General features: G+C 50.9%; 10 protein-coding genes across 10 annotated transcripts; 5 read left to right on the top strand and 5 right to left on the bottom strand.

Moving 5' to 3' along the window:
* Window positions 1-7: 7 nt before the first annotated feature.
* On the bottom strand, window positions 8-2,047 carry BDW74DRAFT_149077 (uncharacterized protein). Its single transcript, XM_073723842.1, has one exon. The coding sequence runs from the start codon at window positions 1,859-1,861 to the stop codon at window positions 461-463; it is 1,401 nt and encodes a 466-aa protein (XP_073586119.1). The 5' UTR covers window positions 1,862-2,047; the 3' UTR covers window positions 8-460.
* A 130-nt stretch (window positions 2,048-2,177) lies between these two features.
* Window positions 2,178-3,557, bottom strand: BDW74DRAFT_123848 (enoyl-CoA hydratase/isomerase family protein). Its single transcript, XM_073722097.1, has 4 exons — window positions 3,040-3,557; window positions 2,868-2,978; window positions 2,461-2,817; window positions 2,178-2,386 (listed from the first exon to the last, which is right to left on the bottom strand). Exons 1-4 carry the CDS (start codon window positions 3,357-3,359, stop codon window positions 2,239-2,241), a joined length of 936 nt encoding a protein of 311 aa, XP_073586120.1. The 5' UTR covers window positions 3,360-3,557; the 3' UTR covers window positions 2,178-2,238.
* A 1-nt stretch (window position 3,558) lies between these two features.
* Window positions 3,559-5,442, bottom strand: BDW74DRAFT_123847 (MetAP 2-2). The gene is made up of 6 exons (XM_073722096.1): window positions 5,366-5,442; window positions 4,555-5,315; window positions 4,248-4,511; window positions 4,036-4,200; window positions 3,902-3,988; window positions 3,559-3,850 (listed from the first exon to the last, which is right to left on the bottom strand). Exons 1-6 carry the CDS (start codon window positions 5,406-5,408, stop codon window positions 3,794-3,796), a joined length of 1,377 nt encoding a protein of 458 aa, XP_073586121.1. The 5' UTR covers window positions 5,409-5,442; the 3' UTR covers window positions 3,559-3,793.
* Window positions 5,443-6,302: 860 nt separating this feature from the next.
* On the top strand, window positions 6,303-7,881 carry BDW74DRAFT_149082 (uncharacterized protein). The gene has a single exon (XM_073723843.1). The coding sequence runs from the start codon at window positions 6,379-6,381 to the stop codon at window positions 7,636-7,638; it is 1,260 nt and encodes a 419-aa protein (XP_073586122.1). The 5' UTR covers window positions 6,303-6,378; the 3' UTR covers window positions 7,639-7,881.
* A 569-nt stretch (window positions 7,882-8,450) lies between these two features.
* BDW74DRAFT_123872 (uncharacterized protein) lies at window positions 8,451-9,582 on the top strand. Its single transcript, XM_073722098.1, has 3 exons — window positions 8,451-8,607; window positions 8,672-8,806; window positions 8,870-9,582. The coding sequence occupies exons 2-3, from the start codon at window positions 8,759-8,761 to the stop codon at window positions 9,530-9,532; spliced, it is 711 nt and encodes a 236-aa protein (XP_073586123.1). The 5' UTR covers window positions 8,451-8,607; window positions 8,672-8,758; the 3' UTR covers window positions 9,533-9,582.
* Window positions 9,583-9,762: 180 nt separating this feature from the next.
* BDW74DRAFT_123893 (uncharacterized protein) lies at window positions 9,763-10,817 on the bottom strand. The gene has a single exon (XM_073722099.1). The coding sequence runs from the start codon at window positions 10,701-10,703 to the stop codon at window positions 9,993-9,995; it is 711 nt and encodes a 236-aa protein (XP_073586124.1). The 5' UTR covers window positions 10,704-10,817; the 3' UTR covers window positions 9,763-9,992.
* A 1,415-nt stretch (window positions 10,818-12,232) lies between these two features.
* Window positions 12,233-12,776, top strand: BDW74DRAFT_176168 (DUF3602 domain-containing protein; the record flags this gene model as incomplete). Its single annotated transcript, XM_073728536.1, has 3 exons — window positions 12,233-12,269; window positions 12,355-12,561; window positions 12,622-12,776. 3 exons carry the CDS (start codon window positions 12,233-12,235, stop codon window positions 12,774-12,776), a joined length of 399 nt encoding a protein of 132 aa, XP_073586125.1.
* A 1,081-nt stretch (window positions 12,777-13,857) lies between these two features.
* On the bottom strand, window positions 13,858-15,595 carry BDW74DRAFT_123902 (uncharacterized protein). Its single transcript, XM_073722100.1, has 2 exons — window positions 15,376-15,595; window positions 13,858-15,224 (listed from the first exon to the last, which is right to left on the bottom strand). The coding sequence occupies exons 1-2, from the start codon at window positions 15,445-15,447 to the stop codon at window positions 14,097-14,099; spliced, it is 1,200 nt and encodes a 399-aa protein (XP_073586126.1). The 5' UTR covers window positions 15,448-15,595; the 3' UTR covers window positions 13,858-14,096.
* Window positions 15,596-16,377: 782 nt separating this feature from the next.
* Window positions 16,378-17,791, top strand: BDW74DRAFT_149089 (uncharacterized protein). Its single transcript, XM_073723844.1, has one exon. The coding sequence runs from the start codon at window positions 16,775-16,777 to the stop codon at window positions 17,162-17,164; it is 390 nt and encodes a 129-aa protein (XP_073586127.1). The 5' UTR covers window positions 16,378-16,774; the 3' UTR covers window positions 17,165-17,791.
* A 1,899-nt stretch (window positions 17,792-19,690) lies between these two features.
* On the top strand, window positions 19,691-21,777 carry BDW74DRAFT_123924 (velvet factor family protein). Its single transcript, XM_073722101.1, has 4 exons — window positions 19,691-20,362; window positions 20,418-20,497; window positions 20,553-21,053; window positions 21,108-21,777. Exons 1-4 carry the CDS (start codon window positions 20,123-20,125, stop codon window positions 21,403-21,405), a joined length of 1,119 nt encoding a protein of 372 aa, XP_073586128.1. The 5' UTR covers window positions 19,691-20,122; the 3' UTR covers window positions 21,406-21,777.
* The last annotated feature ends 315 nt before the right edge of the window (window positions 21,778-22,092 follow it).

Below are 22,092 nucleotides of genomic sequence, written 5' to 3' on the forward strand. Positions count from 1 at the left end.
AAAGATTTTTTGCTATATTATTGTATGGCTCACTGATACTCTTGAATGATTCTGCTGTACTCTAGGTGTGATGGTCTAACTCAAGTTTGAGACATCGATCTATAACTTTGCGTCTCTCCTTGAGCTTCTTGCTTGGTCCCTCAAGACCCTCCTGAGGATTTTCCCTGATGCGCTCTTCGGTATCTCGTCTATGAACAGAACTCCGCCCCGGAGCTGCTTGTGTCGTGCAAGGTTGGACTTGACGTAATCTTCCAACTCTGCCTCGGAAACGCGTTCGCTGTTCTTGAGCACAACATATGCTCGTGGTAGCTCATTGCCAGGTGCCTCTGGGTCAGGTGTACCAACCACCGCGACATCTGCAACGCTGGGATGGGTGTGAAGGAACCCCTCCACTTCTACCGGTGAAACCTGCAGTCCTTTGTACTTTATAAGCTCCTAGGAGATGGTTAGCCTGCGGATCTCAACGCTCGTCTGAAATGCTTGCCTTTTTCCGATCAACCATGACGATCTTCCCGTCTTTGTACACCCCAATGTCCCCGGTCTTATACCAGCCATCCGGCGTGAAAGCGTCAGCGGTCGCCTCCGCGTTGTCGAAATATCCTTTCGTGATCATTGGACCTTTGAGCAGAATCTCGCCCTCCTCTCCGCTATTAACGTCTCTCATACGATCACCAACAAGCCGCAACCTGATGTTTGGTAACAACGGACTGATACTTCCTGAATTGTCCGACTGGCCCCAGGGCATGGTAGTCACGCTTCCAGTTGACTCGGTCATTCCCCAACGCTGACTGATGGTGCACCCCAGCTTTTTTTCCGCTTGCTCTTGGAGCTCTAGGCTTAGAGGCGCTGCGCCTGACTCGGCCCGGATAAGCGTCTTGAATTGGTCTGTTACGCGGTAATTTCGCACGATCGCGTGGTATACCGGTGGCGCCGTCGACAAGAAAGTTACCTGGTACTTTTTGCAGTAATCGATGAACTCATCGATGTTGAATCTGGGCATCCAGTACACTGTTCCGCCAGCAACAGCGGGCGTGATGAAATACCCCAAGCACCCAGCAATATGAGCTGTCGGAAGATGGCCGACTGTGCGATATGGCACGTCCAAATCTGGCTTTGCTCTTTTAGAGTCTCGCAGCACCAGCTGAGTGAATAGAGCCTCAGAGACGAGGTTCAAATGAGACAGCATGACTCCTTTTGGTGGCCCGGTCGTTCCAGACGAGTACAGTATGCAAATGGTGATATTCTCTAGCGACTCGATATCCGTGATCCGGTCCCATTGCAGCTCCGGCGTTCTCTGTAAGTAGTTCCATTCAGGATTATTTGCGTCGAGTAAGGACCGCCGATGGCCCATACTCTCCAGCACCAACACCCTCTTCGGCGGAATCCCGCAAGCTCGCGCAGCATCCAGCGCCTTCGCTCGGTTCTCCGGACATGTGACAACCAGTGTGCTCTTCGACTGCCTCAACTGCTTCGTGAGCTCTGGTACCGTCAAGGCTGTCGATGCCGCCGCATAGACACCTCCAGCCGCGATGATAGCGCAGAAAGCAGCTGGCAAGAGGATCTGGTTCGATGAGATACACAGCACGGCATCTTTCCCGGGTCCATTGGCGCCAATCCCGAACTCATAGCGGAATACATGGGCCAGTCGCTTGATGATTGTTCGCGCCTGGGCTTTCGTGATGTGGTTTGTGGCGTCTGCTGCTTCGGCATGGAGGGTTGTTGATTCTGTCGTCAAGGAAAGGGGAGATTCTACGGATGTCAGAGTCCCGCCATTGGATGATGTGAAAATAGACATACCGAACAGTAAGGTGAGCAAGTCGAGCCTGGGGAGGTCATAGTCTTTTTCTGGTAGGTACTGCATGCTTTACAACTGGTTCAATTTCCCCTCCACGTAAATATGAGCCCGGATAAAATGCGAGGAAAAGAGATCAGATTTCACAGAACGCCCCAAACTTAAATTTTAGCCACTGTTCATCACAACTTTGATGGGGCTATTCAAAGAAAAGGTCTCGGCTACCCCAGATTGCGGGGATTCCGAGGTTCTTATCTATTGCGGGGTGGGCCTTACTCCAATTTACAGATATAGACCTTGGTGCGGGGAACCGTTGAAGTAGAATACTAGCTACATCTAGGATTGGGCTATGAGATATGCTGGAAAGTTTGATAGGGTATACTATGTAATTGCATCGGGCCCCGTCTCAAAACCACGAATATGCTATAAATCCTCTCGCAGCAAGCCTATAGCTTCGACCTTTTGACCCCGCTAGGAGGATCAATGTTTACATCTGCCCACCAAGGATAGTTCGCCGGCAGACTCTTATCCACATCTCCGACAAAATTCGGCTTCCTCTTCTCAAAGAACGCAGTCACACCTTCCTTTTGGTCTCTATAATTCAGACAAAAGTCAGTATTCCAACCTCAAATCCAGTGGAGGAGACATAACAAAAGGAGGCAACATACGGCGACGTAAACCGATGATAGATAACCTCACTCTCGAGCATATGCGCCTGCTCCGCACTCTCTGGCCCCCGCCACATAAGCTCGCGATTCAGCGCTGCCGCCTGCGGACTGACATTCTCCGCGATCTCAGACGCAAGGGCCAATGCCCGCGGGAGCACCTGGCTTTGCTCGGGCATAGTCTCAGCAAAGAGGCCTCCGAAGTGTGGCGATGTGGATGGAAACACGGCGCCCGTGGAGACGAGGTAGTTGGCGCGCGAGTGCCCGATTAGCCGGGGGAGGAAGTACGATGAGCATGACTCCATTGTTATGCCGCGTCGTGCGAAGACGAATCCGTATTTGCTTGTTTCGTGGGCGATTCTAGATTTTCAGTTAGGTTGGTTGTGCTGGGTAGAAGAGGGCGGATGTACCGTATAGCAGCAGGTAGAACCATCGTCATGCCCACTCCAACAGCTGAGCCCTGCATAGCAGCGATAGTAGGCTTGCGGCATCGATGAATTGCAAGGGCTACGCGGCCGCCACTACCAAGCCAAATCACTTTAGCTAACTACCCTGCCATGATCATGAGAAGTAAAGACGAACCTATCCCTATGCTCCCTAGATCTCGGCTCAAGCGCCTTAAACCCAATCTCCAGGTCCGCACCAGCGCAAAACGCCTTCCCAGCGCCCGTTAGAACAACAACCCTGACGCGCTCATCGCGGTCAAATAAGCCGAAGACCTTCTCTAGGTCCTCGGACATGGCCATCGTGAAGGCATTTCGCTTTTCGGGCCTGTTCAGCGTCACGATTACGATTGGGGTTGCGGTTGCGGAGCCCACGGGATAATGCGAGACTTTGATGTGTTGGAGTGGGAACGACTCGTAGGACGAGGGGATCTCGATGGGGGGTGGGGTGAAGTACATGGTAATGGTGGTGGTAGTCGGCGGGGGTGTGGATGGTTGGTTATGCTGACGGGTTGGGTTGGTGATGGTGATGATTACTTATGAGAATATTGATAGCCGTATATGTCTCGGTTTCATGCTGAATGTTTGTCGGGTGTACCTGGTGGATTACTGATCTTGGTTGCGAGGCACGGTCAAGGGACCTCGGTTTAACCGGCTAGATTTCCGCAGCTTATCTACCCCGCAAATAATAATGCGGAGAGCTCAGGTACTGATTTTTTAAACAGGTGACACAGCAATAAACCGGTTAACATATAACCGAGATATTCAATTTGAGCTGGATAGATTCAACGAGCGAATATAGTTGGTAAAAGCAATAAAATCACGCAACTATTCAAGGAGTAGTGTTAAACTACTGTGGCGGAAGGCTTGGTCAAGCCTTACTAGCAGTGGGCTCAGTAATCGTCTCCGCGACTGATAACTTCCTTGTTCGACTCTCGCAGTAAGACGGTCTGTGGAAGTTAGCTCGTGTTTCATCGCATCTAGAGATGTTGGAAACATACATGCTCGAATTGCGCAGAGTACGAGCCCTTGACATCAACGAGAGGGGCATAAACATCGACAATTCCATGCTGCACGAGGGTATTCATCTGGAGCTCTATGAGCGAGAGTGGTCGTTGTAGGAAGACTAACTTACGCCCGCCAAATACCGCTGCAGACCCAGGCGGTCCAGGTAGCGGCGACAGAAAACGATGGTTCCAAAGTTTTCGTTGATGGTCTTGTACAGGGACCTTGCGGAGGCCAGAGGCAATGACACCTGACTTGGCGCATCATCCGACTTTCCATAGCCGTAGACGCCGACCTAGAAACAGTCAGATTAGGCTCCCTAGTGGAGTTGATTCCACGTACGTCATCATGTATATAGCCCCGGCCAGTGCTTCCAAAGGTTTCGATGGCAAAAACTTCTCCTTCTTCCATCTTTGTCTGGTCCGAGTTCTTAACGAAGGGGATCGACTTTCCGCCATGTATGCGGTAGTGCTGGATATTGTGGCCAGTAATGTTTCGGACTGCCTTTACAGGGAATGTCTTCCCTCCAATTTCTACCTCGTAGCTTTCCATAGCTTCTTGGATGGCAGCACTCACATCGCTGATACGGACATCGATCCCAGCGGTCTATACAGTCAGTAATGCCCTAAGTAAATTGGTGTAGACATACCTTCAAGCCAGTATTAGTCGCGTCCTTGACCGCGGCCAGTAGATTATCGTAAACCGGGTCAAAGCTCATCGTGAACGCACTATCCACAATCCATCCATTGATGTGGACGCCAAAATCGACCTTCATCACATCACTCGACTTGAGGATGATATCCTTCTGTCCAGGATTAGGCGTGTAGTGCGCGACAACGTTGTTCAAAGACAGGCCAGTCGGGAAACCCAGTCCGGCCTTAAGGCTGTCGCCCGGTTCAAGTCCAGCATTGCCAAGCAGGGCGCGCACGCCATCGTCGATGTCCTCGGCGATTTCCATCAGGCCCTGCCCCGGCTTGACGTGCTCTTGCGTCCATTTTCTGACCTGACGGTGGACCTCCGCAGCCTTTCGATAATCGTTCAGGAATGCGTCGTCCTCGAGATGACGGCGGGACAGATAGCGTAACTCCTCCCCAGTAGTCCGCGAGGTGTTATCCACAGTAGACTGATATTCCTGGACTTCGCCGACAGGGTACTTCTCTTGCGGGAAGAGCTGAGAGAGCGGAACTCTAGGAGGAGAAGATTGTTGCTTGGCGGCCTTCTTGTTCTTCTTCTTGGACTTTCTTTTCTTTTTCTGGTTGCCAGTTGAGGTCGCGTTCGTTAGCGCGGTTTGATGCGCTTCGCCGTCCTCATCGTCGTCGCTGTCGCCGATCGCACCGTCTCCATCCGTTGCGAGGTGCACGCCTCGCGGCATTCCGCCAGTGGGGGATTCAATGGAAGCGGTTGTGTTTTCTGACCGAGTAAGCTTACGATACCCAAGAAACGGGTTTGGGCTAGGTTACCTCGGCCATTGGGACCATCTCTTTCAGGAGTCTTTGAGCCCATTGTGCCATGCGTAGACTGCTATCTGATACTGAAGTTCAGGTGCTGAGATGATGAAAAGTGTGAGATTTGTTTAGGCGCCTTGGCTTCCCCTCATTAGCACGTGATATGCTATACCTACGAGCCCGGACGCACTCCGAAAGCTTCATAAATTCGTCACGCTTTTTATAGTAACAAAACTCGTGATCATTATGTCAACTTTATTAAGGGTCCAAATGTGGCAATGTCGCGGATTGATTCACTATCGAAGTTAAATAGCGAAGTCTATCTGTATGCCCGCGCTAGAGCATAGAGATTGAATATGGGCAATGCTCGGTCATGGTTGCTTTGACAGCTCTGCGTGACAAATTTACATATGAAGAAGCCATTCGGACATATAATAGTAATATGCTGACGATTCCATCGGGCCTACTCCGTAAAATGAGGTTGTATCCCCAGAGCCTTGGCTTTGTGGACCATCCCATGGCCTGACAACTGAAATCAAGGCTTGGCTTTGAAACAGCAAGGCTGAGCCTCAGACCGGGTCTTCACAGTGGGGCAGGGATTAAGGCCTTTGGATTTCCAAGAACTTGGCTGCTGGCTAAGAAGAACCATTATTGACGAAAAGTGCAAGTCTGGATATATCTTGGCTGCTTCAAGGGCAGCTGCGATACAAGGCGAGTTGGAATTGAGAGCACAAAGGCGCAGGTCAAAGCGAGAGAAGAAAGCATTGTTCAGGTCTTCAGGATCGCGATAGCATAACCCCACAGCCCACTGGGCCATTGTCCCTGATAAACCCGCCCGCCACCGGCCAATCACGGGTGGGACATGTCGGATCGCACCGACTTCGCTTCTGACACGCCTTTTGGGGGCCTTTTTGGGCCAAGGGAATCAAGACCTTTGCCTAATGGGCGACCTTGACAATAGGTCTCAGATGCGCGTCTTATAACCCCAAACCGACCCCTATCATGTTCTCCAAGATGTTCACGCCGCAATGATTTTCTTTACCAGGAAGCAGAGGCTCTTCCTCGTCGGATTCGCCGTCTTCTACCTCTTTCTCCTTATCGTCTACCGATTCCGTTCAGCTCGCGACCCAGGCTCCTTTTTCTTTCAGCCAGAGGAAGGCTACCGACCGGAGTACAGCATCAAAAGAATCGACGAGTCGTTGGAATATCTCCGCCCGTACAATCAGTCGTTCAATGACCCCGCGCACCCTGCGAGAAACTTCACCACGCCCTCCGACGATGCGACGATCTGCGTCGGGATCGTGACGGTCAAGCGACCGCTCGAGCAAAAAATTTCCACCACCGTCGCTTCCATCCTCGATAACCTCTCCGAAAAAGAACGCGACACCCTCACCGTCCACGTCCTCTTCGCATTGACCTCCCCGGCCGATCACCCAGACTATAACCAGCCATGGCTGCCCAATGTCGTCGATCGCGTCCTCACATACGATCAGTTTGACACCAAAATCTCGACCCTGCAGCGCCTCGAAGAGAAAAAGGACGTCAAGCGCAAGTCTATCATCGACTACTACCTGTCGCTGAAATCGTGCTATGAAGATACCCAAGCGCCATGGATAATGATGTTAGAGGACGACGTGGTTGCACAGCGTGGGTGGTACAACCATACCATGCAGAGTCTAAGCACTGTCCAGTCATGGCGCGAACGCGGCTCCATCAAGAACTGGCTGTACGTGCGCCTCTTCTACACCGAGAAATTCCTCGGGTGGAATGACGAGAACTGGCCCCTCTACACTGCGTGGAGCGTTGGCATTGTCGCCATGGTTTCAGCCATAAGCATACAGGCTCGCCGCTCGATACGGTCGCTGCAGGGTACCCTGAACAACTCGTTTATCGCTATTCTCTGTTTCGGCTGCGTCCCACTGCTCATCATCCTATACTTCCTGGCGGGTCGCGTCACCGTGCTACCCATGAGACCAGGCATTCATCTCATGAATACCCATGGGTGCTGCTCCCAGGCGCTTATGTTTCCTCGCGAGAATGTCCCAGCGCTTCTTGAGTACTTGGAGAAAGCGCGGTACGCACGGCCTCTCGCTGTGGATAGTCTGATTGAGCGGATGGCGAACGCGAATGACCTTGACCGGCTGGCGATTGTACCATCTCAGATGCAGCACATCGGCGCTGCTTCGTTCAAGGAGAATAAGAAACAATATCAGCTGAAGGGGCCCCATCCAGTACAAGGGGCTCATGGGGTATGGAGTATGGAGTTTGAGAAGGCTTTTGAGCCATAATGTCCATGTTACGTTTTCTATCTATCACACCTGTACATATTGAGGTATAGATAAATCATGAAGTATATATGTCCGCCATGGCATGCTCATCTGCGTTGTGTACCTAACCGACGGGTGGCGAACCCAGTCTTGCAATGCACTGCACTGCCTGATCGACACGCTGCGCCTTCCCTTGGAAGGTTCTTTCGCTAAACTTGAATCTTACGTCTATCTTTTTAAATATCTTTAAATATCGACTCAATGCCTTCAAACTGCCTGAGTATTATCAGACCCCGCCCCTACTATCCTCATCATGCCCGGCGTACCCTCCGGACGAGGCTGCGATGCCTGTCGACAGCGGAAGAAGAAGGTAGTAGCCGTCTACAGTGTCCCTAACCACCCTCAGCGAACTATTTCTGATTCTACCTAGTGCATCAGCGACTCAACAAACCCCGTGTGCAAGCTATGCGCTTGACCTGGCCTGAATGTGTTGGGAAAGGCACGAGGCGCTTCGTGTTCAAGGAGGGATACAAAAAGGCCAGCCTCAACACCAGCCAGCACAATCATTCTTCAATGTCTAGTTTATAAGACAGCTCCAAGCATAGAGCAGATACCAGCGGAAGTGGGCTTGATCCCGTCTCGGTCGTTGTTCCATGCCCGCCAAGCAACAGCGTCAGCATTTGAGCAGGATCGCTTATAGCCACCATGACATCAACAACGAACCTACGCTATCACCTGCGTTTGGGTATACGGCAGATTCATCGCTATGATTATGATTCCCGCTCGCCTTGGCATCAATGACGCTTTGGACGCTACTGTTGATGCATTTGTGACCACTCATCTGGTGTTCTGTTGCAGGAAGGAGGTTTCGATCGAGGCTCCTGCGAAATACTCGACAGCTCTAAGAGCTTTGAGGAGGTGTTTCATGACTCCGTTGAGGCATGTTCGGCAGAGGCTCTGTGCGCAGTGGGTTTACTGCTAGTCGTCCAGGTAAGAGCCTGCGCTGTTCAAGAGATGCAAAGGTTGCTGACAGTTCCGGTCTATCGAATCACAGAGTATACATGAACCTTTGGAAATCATATGAACGGGCCATGCAAAGGGCGCAGCTAAGATTCTGAAGGCGCGCAGGCCCATCCCGCCTATGGATACCTTTGAGCACTGGGTGCTGCTGTCATTGCGCGGCCCCGTGGTATGTTTCTAGGTCTTCATATACCTACCTACTTTCAGCACAAACTGATGGCATTGTCAAAAGCTCTTCGAAGGCCTCTTCAATCCTAACATCGGCCTGAGCCCAACTGATTGGAAGGACTTGATTGGGAGCGAACTCGATACACAAATGCCCAAGCAGAGAATTCTACATTGCCTCTCGCGCGTACCGGGCATCTTGCACCGAGTCAGGAACGTAGACGTCGACCGCGATCCTAGCATCAATACTAACACCACGATTCAAGATACTAGCCAGCAGGAATCCATGGCCAGTCTCGCACCCCTCAAAATAGAGCTCAGAGGATTGTACAGCACAGCGCGCAGTATTGGCGACCAGTTCCACTCGAGACTATGCGAGGTCGAAGCCCCGGGTGCACTGAATGTCGTTGCTGCCACTGCTCCCATCGGAAAGGTCATAAGCCCTGTTATGCTTCACGCGCACTATCAGCGGACTTATGCCTTTGCAATTATCGCTGCTTTGTATCTAAACTATACCCTCATGGCAATGACCACAGCCAAGGCCATGCGCGCAGGTGATCGCAATGACAGTACCGACGCCGCATTGCTACAACGGGATGCAGTATTACTTGCACTAGATATGCTCATCATTGCAGAAACTGCCGTAGTGTATCGACCTATGGGGGCAATCTACTTGCTTCTGGGCCTGTCAGCTGCTCGCATGGCTGTAGAACTGCTTGTGCTACGGTAAGAATCCAAATTGATACGTTCAGCAGCTGAATCATCATGATCATTTCATTACCGCAAGTTCTAGTCTGGCAATGTAGATTATGATCCATTACCAATTCGTTCATCCCAGTTTGGCTGCCTTCGAGTGAGCAACATCGGCATCGTTTTCGAGGATATCCGCGATTTCGTCCAACCACTCGCCTAGAACTGGATCATGGTTGCTTGAAATAGATTGAGGACTCTTACTGGTAAGACGGAACTGTTTGATTGATGTGTCAGACAGAAGATCATCTTCTGCGCTGTCGGAATCGTGTCTCCGTAGATAGGCTTGATTTTTTTTATCACCCACGTCGCCGGTGTCGTCGTCACTGACCACCTCAAGGTTTTCCAGTTCATCTTTGAATATTCCTTGCCATTTGGGATCGTAATCAAACTGGAGACAGGAGATCGTCTGCGCACTGCCAAACCAGTTTGGGACCTGGTCAGAACACATGAAGAGGATACTCCGGTAGGGACAAACGTAGTTTGTTAGGATATGCGTGTACCATCCTAGGTAGGCGTGTTGGCGGGTGTGCAAAATCATTGTTCATGATATTCTGTTCGAATTCATGCACAAGGAGATTAGAAGCAATTCGCGAATTTCGAGCAGCAAGATAATGAGATATGCAATCCACCGGTTGTGCCCAAGGGAGGAAATAAACATCGAGCCGGAATCCAAACTGCACATTTTCCATGGGGTCACGAATGGCTTTGTACAGCTCCGTGAGGCGCATGCTTGTAGGATCAAGGTTGGCGTGGGGATCGGTAAAATAAACCACCAAAGGGAAGAGAGGTGGAAGCTGGGAGAGAGGGGAGAATATTTTCTGAAAGACCATGAATGCTCTATTTCCCTCGTGGTTGGTGAAAGGGATGGTGTGTATCTCGGCTTCATCACGATTTATGGTCTTTACTCTGGGACGCGGTTCGGTAACGGCTTGCGGTAGCGGTTCCACCAAGCAGTTACGCCGTCCAAACCCGTCGAGGCGAATACCCCATGTCTTGCGCCAGAGCCACAGGCAGGATCCTCCGAGGTGAGAACCGCATTCCAAGGGCACACCCCGATTATTACTCCCACAGCTGACAGAGACGTGTAGCTGTGTTCCTCCTAGCTTGCATAGCTCCCAAGGGCCTGGATAGGGTTCGGGACCTCGCATCTTAAGTCCTTCGTAAACACCCGTCTTCTCCGCATACTTGACAGGATCGTAAAAAAACTCAGTTGAGTGATGGCCTATGGTGAGCGATTTTAGCGGATTATCTCGTGCCTCTAACACAGCTTGTATCTCGGTAGTCGTGAAGTCAGGGATATTCGCACACTCTGCGCCGATTTGGAGCACTAAAGTCTCAAGACTTAAGGGCAAGGTGTCTTTCAGCCGGAATACTGCTAACCGCTCCTGAGTCCTCTCAACGAGAAGAATCTGTATTTGGGTGTCAAGGCGTTTAAGATGCTGGAATGGCTTGAGTAAGCCGAAATGACCCGAGCCAGTCTCATTGTCGTAGGATATATCGCAAAAAGCTTCCAGTGTTCTAAGACTATCGCGGTGCTTTTGTAAAGCTTCCCAAAGCTCAGAAGCTGATACTCTGGTGGAAGGTTCAACATTTGATTGGTCACCAATGCTCCAGAAGATCGAAAAGGAGACCAACGCTTGCGGTAAGGTGACAATGGCTGTTTCACTGTTTTGGCGGCCTTGACCATCCTAATCTGGCTGAACTGGAGTAGAACTCAAAGAAATACAACTCAAAGTCTTCCAAGCATCCTGCACCGATCATTGTGATGCCTCGGCCCCAATTGTGCCACCAGCTCCAAACGAAGAGTCGGCAAATACCTATTATCCAGAGTGGCCCAGTCGGAAACAAGAACTACCATCATGAAGCTTGGCCAGGTCCGGTAACCTTCCTCATGTGCGGCAATGCAATGCTGGGGTTGTATTCGCAACAGATCTTGAGAACTGCGTTCGAGAAGCAGCTTCAAATAAGTATGTGATGGGAGCTCGAGGCGCGACTCCTAGTCTTTTGCATAGTTCTCTATCATACTTCTTGGCGTTTTTGTAAAGAAGGTTTCTCTCAGATCAGCTTCTGACCGACATCATGCATGCTGAGGTGGAATGTTGGGAGAAAATAGCGCTTGACGTTCCCTTTCAGCCCTATCTGCCTAGTAGGGTAAAGCAAGGCCGTAAGGCTCAAGGGTAGATGTCGCGATCAGCCCCGCGGCACCCGAGGCCCGAGCAGTTCGCAAAGGAGCGTGGACCCTGAGAACGGTGAGATCGCGCAGACTGCGATGGCAAGACTAGCGAAGCCAGCGCAAGAGGACAAGAGTCTTGGATGAGCTGATCCCGTGTTGCGTTGGGCTGATGGAGTAGAGCATTCTTGGCTGCCGAGTCATTCATGGTTCAGAATTTTCTGCGGTCGCCACTGCCATTCGGTTTGAGCACGGGCTCTCTCCCATCGCATCATCATAGTTTGAAAGCGGCCGGCCCCTCCGAGTCCCAAGCAAGCCCAAGTCTCAATACCACCTCCGGCTCTTTGTTGACATCTTCTCGCATATATCGTCTCATTTTCGTCTCCGGCTGAGCGAATCTTCCGCATCGCATAGCGACTCGCGACTTGTCGTCCCATTCAAACGCTCCTCCGCGCTCCCGAACACGAAAGTCATTTCAACCCGCGTCGCATACCCCACAAAACCATCATGGCTCGAAACATTTCCCACGGCCGCGGCGGCGCTGGTGAATCCCCCATACTTTGAGAAGACCTCATATCTCTCTCGATGAATGTGTGAATTTGAGTGAAGCATCTGACACCCGCAACCAGGAAACATCTTCTCCAGCGAAGCCCGCAAGACGACCCCGCAGGACCTCGTCACACCCACCATCAAGCAAGAAGTCTACACAACCGGCCGCGGCGGCTCAGGAAACATGGTGCATAACGACCCCGACCGTCCCGAGCTCGCGCGCGAAAGCCAGGACGTCGAGGCGCCGCCCATGCGCGTCCAGGAAGCGCCACATTATACCGGCCGTGGTACATCTGCCCCAACACTATATAACGAGGTCGCATTGCTAACGCGTTCCACACGCACAGGCGGTATTGCCAACCAGTACATTCCCAGTGCGGAGGAGGAGAAGAAGGCACGCGAGGAAGAGGAGCAGTTGCGTCGGGTGATCACGTCGAAGTCGGTGCGTGAGCCGCGGGATATCGAGGAGGGGAACGCGAAGGCTGAGGGCTCGTCGAACTAATTGGGTGGTTTGTTTCTTGTTTGATTCTTTGGGATTGATACCACTGCTGTCTCTGGTTTGGCTTAGTTTTGTTTCGCTTCTGGTGGTTTGGGTCCGTCTTTCTCTTTCTTCGCTGGGATATACTGCCCTGCCCATATCTTGTATACCTTGCTCCGCTCACTTATTCTGATGCGGATGCGCTCTTAATATTGCTTTTTCTATCGCTCTGGAAACATGCCAGGCCGTTTGCTTGAAGGATCTGGCGGGTGCCATCGTTGTCGCTTATCCCGGTCCGCTTGAGTCGGTTATTGTCGTCAGACACACATTGCTATAATCTCCGCTAAAATATCCCAACATTCGTTGTCTAAGCATTTTGATACCTTTGAGAATATCTTTGCTGTGGCAATCGAGGGGCTTCCTCCAATTTATTCAAGTTGCCCTCCAACAGCACTAACGTGACGCCTCCAATGAAATCTCACGGCCTTATCAAAGTGGCATAATTACTTCTTCTAAGGAGCCCCCGCGTACCGGTGACGAAAGCTTCCCAAAGTTCTTTCTTGAAGATCTCTAATTCTTTATTTAAGCTAGTCTAGTCTACACTGAGTAAGAGTCTCTAGGCAACTTTACAATGCAACTGAAGAGATGTGGAGATGTGAGAATAGGTTTGATTCGTGTCTCAGGCGCTTGTTTGCCTACAAGTCTATGTATGCAGTCCGCCTGAAAGAAGCAATGCACTGGGTTCTTCAGGCGAAGTAACACCTTACTGCTGGCCTGCATATGCAAGTAGATAGCAAATAATTCTGGTCGGCTGAAGGTGAGGGGAAGCCTGAAGACTGAGACTGGGACTGAGAATTGAGAATTCATGAACCAGCGTTCTCATTGCACTTGCAATCCTGAGATCCAAAGCCGAGATTGAATAACCAAGTAGGTAAGCATCCGCCAGATCCTTTCCAGGACTCATGAAGCTTGGTTACTATTTTGGTGCGTTCGTCCCTGATCGTGGTACTTGTTTCGAGGTTCGGACATGGCTGGCTGGTGTGTTCGTTCAATGTTTGCTTTTGAGCATCGTTCTGAAGAATCACCTAAAGGATCCCAAACCCGCTCTTTTTTCGAGTGCATGATCCTTTTACCCATTTCGGTGGTCTGCCTCTGGGACAGAGTATACGGCTGGCGTGAGTTGATTCGCCGCGTTCGCAGAAGCCACGTAGTGCAGCGCTTGGGCTTCGATCCGGACAGAAACTTCAGGGTCTCCGAGTGTACCCCGGCATCGAGAATGTCGGATTGAGCACCCTATGAAGGGCTGATTTTGAGGATTATTGGGGAACGACTATTCGACATTCCTCACGCCGGAGGGATGTAGTAGCCCGTAGCATCAAGCACCCAGGTGATAGAGTTCCTCCAGTTGGCATCCAGATGTTGGCCGATTTCCTGAATCAGTCGGAGGCCCCATTCACCCATCCACCAGTGCCGGCGTAGAAAATGGAGGATCACAGCGTAATGGGCGAGAATCACAAGAGCGAAGGGTTCGCGCTGTCGGTAGAGCTCAATGTACTTTTCAGGCACTTGAAAGATCCACTGGAAAGCAACGATCATAGTTTCGCCGCCTCTAGACACCTTGTCCAGCGCACAGCTCAAATGCTTAATAGTAGCGTCGTAAAGATCCTTGTCATGATGGGGGTTCTGGCGCGCCAGATTTGTGTTCAGATGGTTCAGAGACATTATCGCTAGCCGAGAGGTATCAGGCATCTTTGGTTGCGCTTTGTCGTACTGGAGCAATGGCTTGAGCTCCCCATTCCCTACCCAGTCGGTGATATCAGATAGGATGTCCCTCGACTTCCTTGTTGATATAAAGACTTCGTATAGTTCGTCCACGGGATGCTGGTCCAGGGTTTGTCCTCTGATCTCTGGAAGGGCGAATGAAAAGATCATCATAATGTTCGACAGTGTAAAGGCCGCGCTCGAGTGGTGCTGCTTCAGCTTTCCTGATATCTTGGTCAGGCCGAGAATGGCCTGTTTTTGATGCGCTTTCGATGTCCGAATGTATTGCTCTTTCAAGTCATCATCACTGGTAACCGCGAGGTGAAGCGCGGAGAGCGCTAAAATTCCATGCATCAAGAACGGATGGCGCATTGCCTCCCTGGGAACGACGGCCTGCCAGATACTTTCGACGGTGCTGTTTCGGGAGACGGATCGATATGTTGTAGTGCACCATTGCATCATCAATTCAAGGTCTTCGATATTGAGCTCCTTATCTGGAGGCGCAGAAATGGAAGGCTCCATGAGATCTTGGTATTGGACTATAAACGCAGGATCGACAGCGGAGGGCGAGGTTTTGACTGAACGAGGGAGGGACGGGGTGGAGGACCGGGATTTGATCTTGGGCCATGGCAGCGAGGAGGCACGAGGTAGATACTCGCATCCTTGATTGCGATTGAGGCAGGCGGAGCATTGAGGATGTTCTTTTCCACACTGGGCCAAACAACGTTAGCACGTACGCCCAAGAACAGTAATTTGCGCTGCAAGTGGGCCAAGGAAATTGCATATGCAGGCAGTAAGAAACAGTGGGATGCCCTTTCGCGCCGTGGCAAAGACCTGATCCTGGGTAGGAGAGAAGACCAACCTTGATTCGCCGGCCTCTGCACTCTAAACAGCCATGCCGAGCGCTGGCCCTGTAGCTCCGCCGGGAAGGCATCCTTGCGGGTTGTTCAACCGAGGACTTCGTACAAACAACGCAATTAAAGGCTCATGCGGTAACAGTTCTCATTGACAGCGTCGTGACCTTCAGCAATAACATTGTCCAGAGCTTGGCGAGAAAACGGTGATTCTCGGATAAATGCAAAGCGCCTGCGACTGACAGGCCTTTAATCTATTTAACTTCCCCCCAACTTTTAACCCTCGCCGGAGTGGACACCAGCTAAAACAGAGAGATCGGTGCTGTTGTGGGGCGCGAGCTTCATGACTGCGAGTTCGTGTCTCAATCCAGAAACTGTTAGGGTATGAACGAGGCCAAGCTACGAACGTCATAACGAAACCAGTAAATGCTTTGCGCTCGCGGGACCCGAGACGCCCGTGCTCCGTTGCTTGTCGTTGGTCCACTGGGCTCGGCGCCTGCAGTTTGACTCTGGGTGATTGGCATGATTATTTGGCGATGGTCCGCGGACCTCCAGACATTGTCCGGACTAGGAAAATGGTTGATACGAAGCATCCCTTAACGGATTTCTTGTCGCTGTCATCTCGAGCACAGATCAGCATGATTCTAAAGACGAAAAAAATCTAGAAGACCATCCAATAGACAAATAGTGTTAGCGAGGTCCACAGAAACCCGGCGCTTGAAGGCGATCAACACCCCTGAGGGAAGATCAGAGGGCATCGTCGACATTCCCTGTTGGGAGATGGACCCAAATCTCCATAAATTCTCCTGACCGCCCGGGGCAAACCTAAATCCCCGTCCGCTAAGCCCTTCCCAGACTAGCGTTGTGTCCCTCCTTTTACCGTTCTGGGAAGTACGGCCTTCGCCGAGGCTTCCAGACGCTGTCCCCGCGCACCGTTGCCAGCTTGTCCTTTGCATTAAAAGCGCCTTCGAGGACCCTCCCGCGCCGCCTCATCTCGGCTCAACAACTCAGATCGTGCTGCTTGCGGTGTATTCATACTATTGGCTTGTTGTTGTTTGACTGCATTCTCGGACCCGGGCAGAAACTCACATGTAAGTGTGAAGCAGTGATTAACTGGCCACATAAACATTGCATTGTCGGCAGTCTAGCAGCTGGAGCGGTTACTAGCACAAGCTGCATATGGGCGCTTTGGGGCCTGGTGTCGCACTGACCTTCTAGGCTTCCACAGCTCATCTATTGAATTGCATGCTCTGACTCGCTGACTCCCATATTCCTTATCTGCCTACCAGACCTCCGACTGTCTTCTCGGCGCTGAATTCTCGAAGAGGGCAATGCAGTCCCTTACAAGAGACATACACGTTTTATCATGCAGGAACTCATCATTTTGTTTGGCCAAATATCTCCGACATGGCTCTCGTGCTTGCCCAGCCATTGGTACTGACGAAATCCGGAGTATTTGGCCTGCCAATAATGTTTTCAGTACACACCATGAGCGACAACGGACCTTTACTACAAAGCTCCCTTGTCAATAGTGCCTCTAGCTCAGTGAGACACGGGGTTCAGCCACCGTGCCACCGAGCAAACCCTCAGCTAAGACATGGGACATGTGTGAAAAAAAAAAAAAAGAAAAGAAAAGAAAAGAAAACCCGGATGCAGACGACCATTCCACTCCACAGCAGGGCTAATCTCGAACCAATCTCTACTATGATCCCAATCAGAAATTCCAGGTCCTCTCATTTGCCAGATGGCACCACAAACAGCATTCCCTCACTACTCATTATTCGCCATGTCGAGTAGGTACTCCGTACTGTCGATGTGCTTCTGTGATGCAGCGCAGGATCTGCCAGCCCAGGAGCAGTCTGCAGACCGCATGATTATCATCAGCTCCAAGCAGCTCGATGAACAAGACCAATGAGGGACATTGGGGACTCATGCTCAAGCTGATCTGTTTAGCGGACGCTGTCTCAGAACTCTGAGTTAATATTCTCGTCTTGCTGTTTTCCGTATTACATGCTCCTCGCAGCTGGGATCTGCCGCCAAAACCAATGATCTACAGCGCATACGGCGACAATCTGTCAAGTTGTCAACTAAATTAGTCGACGGATCATCGGCGAGATGGCGACGCCGAAAAGATCTTCTTCATCCCACGTACCTTTTAACCCAATGGAGCGGCTGGTGATGCCCTAACTGCAACGCTGTGCTGAAATCACAAAGTGATCGCCGGGAATAGTTTCCGCGCAGGCAATACACAACCCGTAGCGACTACCAAGTCAGGTAAACGGGGTATCGGTACATCAAGGACAGAAGCTGCAACAGCGTTTCACTAGTCCAGATCATCCGAATGGCATTGAAGTTTGACTCTAACATTAATGAACCTTTAGACGAACTGTAGTTCGTGCCACTTGTGCTGATCGGCAGGGTGCTTTGCAACCTGAGGCCTGAAATTAGGGTTAGTGTCTCTATACAAGAGTTATTGTGAGACCATTCCTGCTGAAGATGGAGGGAGCTGCGATCTTCTGTACTTCGTAGTGAGGCATTTTCCCAGTCAGCAGCGATCTCTCAATGGTCAAGCGTAAGCACACCTTCCTATACCAGTCTACCAATTAAGCTCTGCGGGATACCTGAACCCTGGGACTCTGTTCGCAATCGTCGATCATGTCCGTCTGTCGGGTCGGTTCGTGCTCGGATGCCTAATTTGGTATGTAGTACTCGGCTCGGGCTGCACATACCTAAGTAGTACACCAGATGACCGTGTGTCAGCGCATTATACCGCTGGGCCATAAAAACCAATTGGCTATGAAGCCTGTCCTTATATACCAACACTGTGCAGGGTAGGCAACTATACATACTCATTTTATTGATTCTAAGAAGGATATACAATATATATCTAGCACATTCATATTCCCGTCTTAGTCATCAAGAGAATGTTGCACTTGACTTTTTCAAGACTAATCCAAGACTATTCCAAGACCGATTTATCGAGCCCTGTTTATCGCAGCCTAGAGCATGCATGAGTCGGCGATTGAAGAAGATATCTCGAGAAATTTTCAGCACTAACAGGTAGTTCTCTCGAGAAAAGCTCCAAAAGCTTTTAGTCTAGCTTTTGGCATTCGAGGATGAACAATTCGTGTCCTGAATCGGACTCCTGATATAGATAGATATATATATATATATATATTTAGAATTGTAGCTCAGCGACAGTTTTCAGGCTGTGAGATTTGGAATGACTAAAGTGGTTCTATAAGCAACATAGAAGAACTCTCCTTTTTGAATAGTTACGAGGTTGTAGTAAGTAAGCACCGAGGAAGCCTCGTCGAGTCACTGTATACTCATAGATGATAGACCCCTATACCCCGGGTTAGGTCGGGCTAGGGCTAAGCCCGAAGAAATGATGTCACAGAGACTGGCTGGATTTACGTATCCCGGACAAGACTCGGAAGCGCGCAGCCTTACCTTCATGGAATCCGTTTCCGGAGCAAAGGCGATGTCACTTTAAACCGAAGTCGGCAGGTGCGAGGATACTACTGTGGACTCTGGAGTATGACCGTCGCTTGTTCTGCAGCTGGTGCCCGGCAGCACGGTCGTTCCGTTCTCGGCGAGGCCCATCCCGACAGTCTGGTTCCGGCGCAGGAACCGGAATGCTGTGGAAAGGGAAGAGGATTGAGGGGCTGGACGTCAAAGAATCAATTGATTCAATGATGATAAAGCACTAGAGTCTTTCAGGATGAATGGAATCTTTTAAATTTGACGAATTGTGGTTGCGAGAAGCAAACCAAGGAGACTGCAAAGTTCCATTGGAGCCGAGCTTGGCTTGACGGCTGAAAGAAGCACGGAACAAAGAAATGGGGCAAAGGACTTGGACAAAAGCAGAAGACTCCATTGTGCAGAAAAGAGACTTAAGTAGAATTGCGAGATCGAGGTCGAGGCTGGAAGTAGATGAGCTCATTCAGAGAGCACGCCCGTGACTTTGTCGTCTCCGCCCCGGTCATTAATTCCCCTCCTCTTAAGTAATTCTCCAACTCCATCCACCCCTCTCGCCCTCTCGCCTCGCCTGCTTCAACCCTCCGTGACCCTCTCGGCTCGTCCTGGTCCTCGCCGACCGTGTCACCGACGCGCAGCTTCCTTTTGTCTTGACCCTGCATGTGGCATCCTCGTGTCACCCCAATTTGCACCTAGGCCGGACGTTGTGAACCTTTGGGCTGGATCCGTGGATTGAGCAAATCTCCCGCACTTGACAGCTCCCGCGGCTCGCCTTGGAGACGATCCTCGGTTGCTATCTAAGAGCTTGTATTGCTTATTTCGACTGTTCAATCTGTAAGTCCGCGAGGATCATATTTGTTCAGCGCGTTTCGAGTCTGATTTATATGGATCATTAGCCTCTTGTCGCGCCTCCAGGACCGCCGCCTCGGGTCGACACCCCTCCTTCACCACCCCGTCACCTCAAAATTTTCGCTTCCGAGTCACAATCAATTCGCAGGACACGCCCTCGAGTACTATTACGCATCAGTAATCACCGTATGCTTTAGATAGACTTTACGTCGTTCGCAACTGTTTTACGCACCCGGATCTTAGCGCCGACGCTTTGCGAAACTAAGCGCTCCCAACGTCGACGCGAGAGACTCGACCTCGACGGCCGAGATTTGATTCCTACCGCTTCGACCATTCGTCCTGACGCCATATCGCTATTAGCGAGTACGATCCAAGGCTTTAGGCGCTTTACTGCTGAGCAAGATATAGCCGCGATTGCTCGAGGCTATGTACGCTGTTGAGGACAGGGCGCATTCAGGGCATCACCATCCACAACCGCCGCTTTCCATGGACCGGATTCCACCTCCATCTACAATGTATCCAGGGTCTGCAGGTCCTAGCAGTATGGTTTCTCCGGCCGGTCAGCCGGAACCGGAACCGCTTGCGACAGTACACGATGGTCGTATCTGGTCTTTGCAAGTGGCGCAACAGCCTATTCGTGCTCGGATGTGCGGTTTTGGCGACAAGGTTGGTTCCATCTCGTGCTTAATAGTTATTTTCAATGCGGCTGACTCTTTTCTAGGATCGAAGACCCATCACACCCCCGCCATGTATCCGCCTTGTCGTAAAAGATGCGCAGACACAGAAGGAAGTCGACATCAAGTAAGTGGCTCGCATCGGAAAACATAGATAGTTATAGATGCTGACTTGTATGCAGTTCGCTAGATAGTTCATTCTACGTCATCATGGCAGATTTATGGAACGCAGATGGTACACATGAAGTAAACCTAGTGAAGCATTCGGCTACATCCCCTTCAATATCCACAGCGATGTCCTCATCATACCCGCCACCGCCGCATCCTACGTCCCCGGATTATCCAGCAACCTACCAAACAACGAACCCTTACGGTCAGCCTGTTAGTCAGTCTGTATACCCAGGAGTCAGCAATTATTATGGCGGGAATACACAAGTTCAGTATCAGAACACTTATCCCAACCCTCAAACCCAGTACTACCAGCAGCCAATGTATGGGGGTGGCATGGGGCAACCCCCAATGCCTGCCGCTCAGCCCGTTGCCCAAGGACCTGGAGGCATGTTCACCCGTAACCTCATCGGTTGCCTGAGTGCCAGCGCATCTCGCCTGAATGATACGGAGGACAAGATTGGGGTGTGGTTCATTCTGCAAGATCTCAGTGTGCGAACAGAAGGAATCTTCCGGTAAGTTCAATCCGATACTACGTGCAATGCGCCTATATACTAACCTTGGATTAGTCTGAAATTCAGTTTCGTCAACGTGGGCAAAGCCCTTAACCCCGACGACCCTCTCCACGAGTCCGAAATCGCGGAGGTGATCAATAAAGGAACCGTGCCGATTTTGGCTAGCACCTTTTCGGAGCCCTTCCAGGTGTTCTCCGCGAAGAAATTCCCTGGTGTAATCGAAAGCACACCGCTCAGCAAAGTTTTCGCGATGCAAGGAGTCAAGATCCCCATTCGAAAGGATGGCGTCAAGGGTCAAGGTTCCCGTGGGCGCCATAGTGACGAGGACGACGGCCTGGAGAATGAATATTAGGAGTCGGTTTTCTGTTCTAAAAAAGGGTTCATGAATCATGAGCGAGGAAAAAGCGGGGTTTGTTCAACTGGGGAGGCCCATTTTTATGTCTCACTTTACAAGACTGATTTCGGCGTTTCGCTTATGGTTTTGATGTTAATCCAGGCGTTCGGGCTCAGCGAAGTGACGAGTATCGGGGATTGGCGGCTCTATTGCTAAAGGATTGGTGTCATGGCCTTTTTGTTTTCGCTTGTTATACTCTGGAGTACTACTTTCAAAATGCTCGGTTCTGCAATGATTGTTCACTTTATCCACTTCTAGCTGGTCGCTCTCTGAGGAGCAAAAGTATTCTGTGGTCCATCAGGCACTAGGTAATTGAAGAGTTGAATGGCCTGCTTAGTGATTGTTTGTAATGCATGTAGCTGTAGTTTAGTTGCGATTCTAAGAATATCTCGGCGAACCCCGTTGCCACCGGCCGGGCAAAACGCCAAACCTCCGAGCACGAAATTATGAGGTTCGTGATCTGCAGACAGTCGACCCTGGCATCCATGCTTGATGTTGACCCTGTGGCGCAGTTTAGTGCTGTGACGGGGTCGATCCGATGGAGACATCCTCGGTTGCAAAAGCCTGACCGTCTTGGTTGACCAACGGCGTGCCTTGTTTATTCTTATCCCCTCAAACTAGTTTCTGAAGATTATCCACCCCAGC

The sequence above is a fragment of the Aspergillus multicolor genome (assembly GCF_047715735.1).
Source record: "Aspergillus multicolor strain CBS 133.54 unplaced genomic scaffold BDW74scaffold_6, whole genome shotgun sequence".
Lineage (NCBI taxonomy): Eukaryota > Fungi > Ascomycota > Eurotiomycetes > Eurotiales > Aspergillaceae > Aspergillus > Aspergillus multicolor.

What these genes read in the sequence shown, in the direction of transcription:
- BDW74DRAFT_149077 (XM_073723842.1), bottom strand. Translation starts at nt 1,861, where the DNA reads ATGCAGTACCTACCAGAAAAAGACTATGACCTCCCCAGGCTCGACTTG.
- BDW74DRAFT_123848 (XM_073722097.1), bottom strand. Translation starts at nt 3,359, where the DNA reads ATGTACTTCACCCCACCCCCCATCGAGATCCCCTCGTCCTACGAGTCG. An exon ending in TCTAGGGAGCATAGGGATAG is followed by an intron (nt 2,979 to 3,039) that starts GTTCGTCTTTAC and finishes TTGGCTTGGTAG; the next exon opens with TGGCGGCCGCGTAGCCCTTG. An exon ending in TATCATCGGTTTACGTCGCC is followed by an intron (nt 2,387 to 2,460) that starts GTATGTTGCCTC and finishes TCTGAATTATAG; the next exon opens with AGACCAAAAGGAAGGTGTGA.
- BDW74DRAFT_123847 (XM_073722096.1), bottom strand. Translation starts at nt 5,408, where the DNA reads ATGGGCTCAAAGACTCCTGAAAGAGATGGTCCCAATGGCCGAG. An exon ending in GGGGCTATATACATGATGAC is followed by an intron (nt 4,201 to 4,247) that starts GTACGTGGAATC and finishes GACTGTTTCTAG; the next exon opens with GTCGGCGTCTACGGCTATGG. An exon ending in ACTCTGCGCAATTCGAGCAT is followed by an intron (nt 3,851 to 3,901) that starts GTATGTTTCCAA and finishes TAACTTCCACAG; the next exon opens with ACCGTCTTACTGCGAGAGTC.
- BDW74DRAFT_149082 (XM_073723843.1), top strand. Translation starts at nt 6,379, where the DNA reads ATGATTTTCTTTACCAGGAAGCAGAGGCTCTTCCTCGTCGGATTCGCC.
- BDW74DRAFT_123872 (XM_073722098.1), top strand. Translation starts at nt 8,759, where the DNA reads ATGGATACCTTTGAGCACTGGGTGCTGCTGTCATTGCGCGGCCCCGTG. An exon ending in TGTCATTGCGCGGCCCCGTG is followed by an intron (nt 8,807 to 8,869) that starts GTATGTTTCTAG and finishes CATTGTCAAAAG; the next exon opens with CTCTTCGAAGGCCTCTTCAA.
- BDW74DRAFT_123893 (XM_073722099.1), bottom strand. Translation starts at nt 10,703, where the DNA reads ATGCGAGGTCCCGAACCCTATCCAGGCCCTTGGGAGCTATGCAAGCTA.
- BDW74DRAFT_123902 (XM_073722100.1), bottom strand. Translation starts at nt 15,447, where the DNA reads ATGCCTTCCCGGCGGAGCTACAGGGCCAGCGCTCGGCATGGCTGTTTA. An exon ending in GCAGAGGCCGGCGAATCAAG is followed by an intron (nt 15,225 to 15,375) that starts GTTGGTCTTCTC and finishes TGTTTGGCCCAG; the next exon opens with TGTGGAAAAGAACATCCTCA.
- BDW74DRAFT_149089 (XM_073723844.1), top strand. Translation starts at nt 16,775, where the DNA reads ATGGCTCTCGTGCTTGCCCAGCCATTGGTACTGACGAAATCCGGAGTA.
- BDW74DRAFT_123924 (XM_073722101.1), top strand. Translation starts at nt 20,123, where the DNA reads ATGTACGCTGTTGAGGACAGGGCGCATTCAGGGCATCACCATCCACAA. An exon ending in TGTGCGGTTTTGGCGACAAG is followed by an intron (nt 20,363 to 20,417) that starts GTTGGTTCCATC and finishes ACTCTTTTCTAG; the next exon opens with GATCGAAGACCCATCACACC. An exon ending in CAGAAGGAAGTCGACATCAA is followed by an intron (nt 20,498 to 20,552) that starts GTAAGTGGCTCG and finishes ACTTGTATGCAG; the next exon opens with TTCGCTAGATAGTTCATTCT.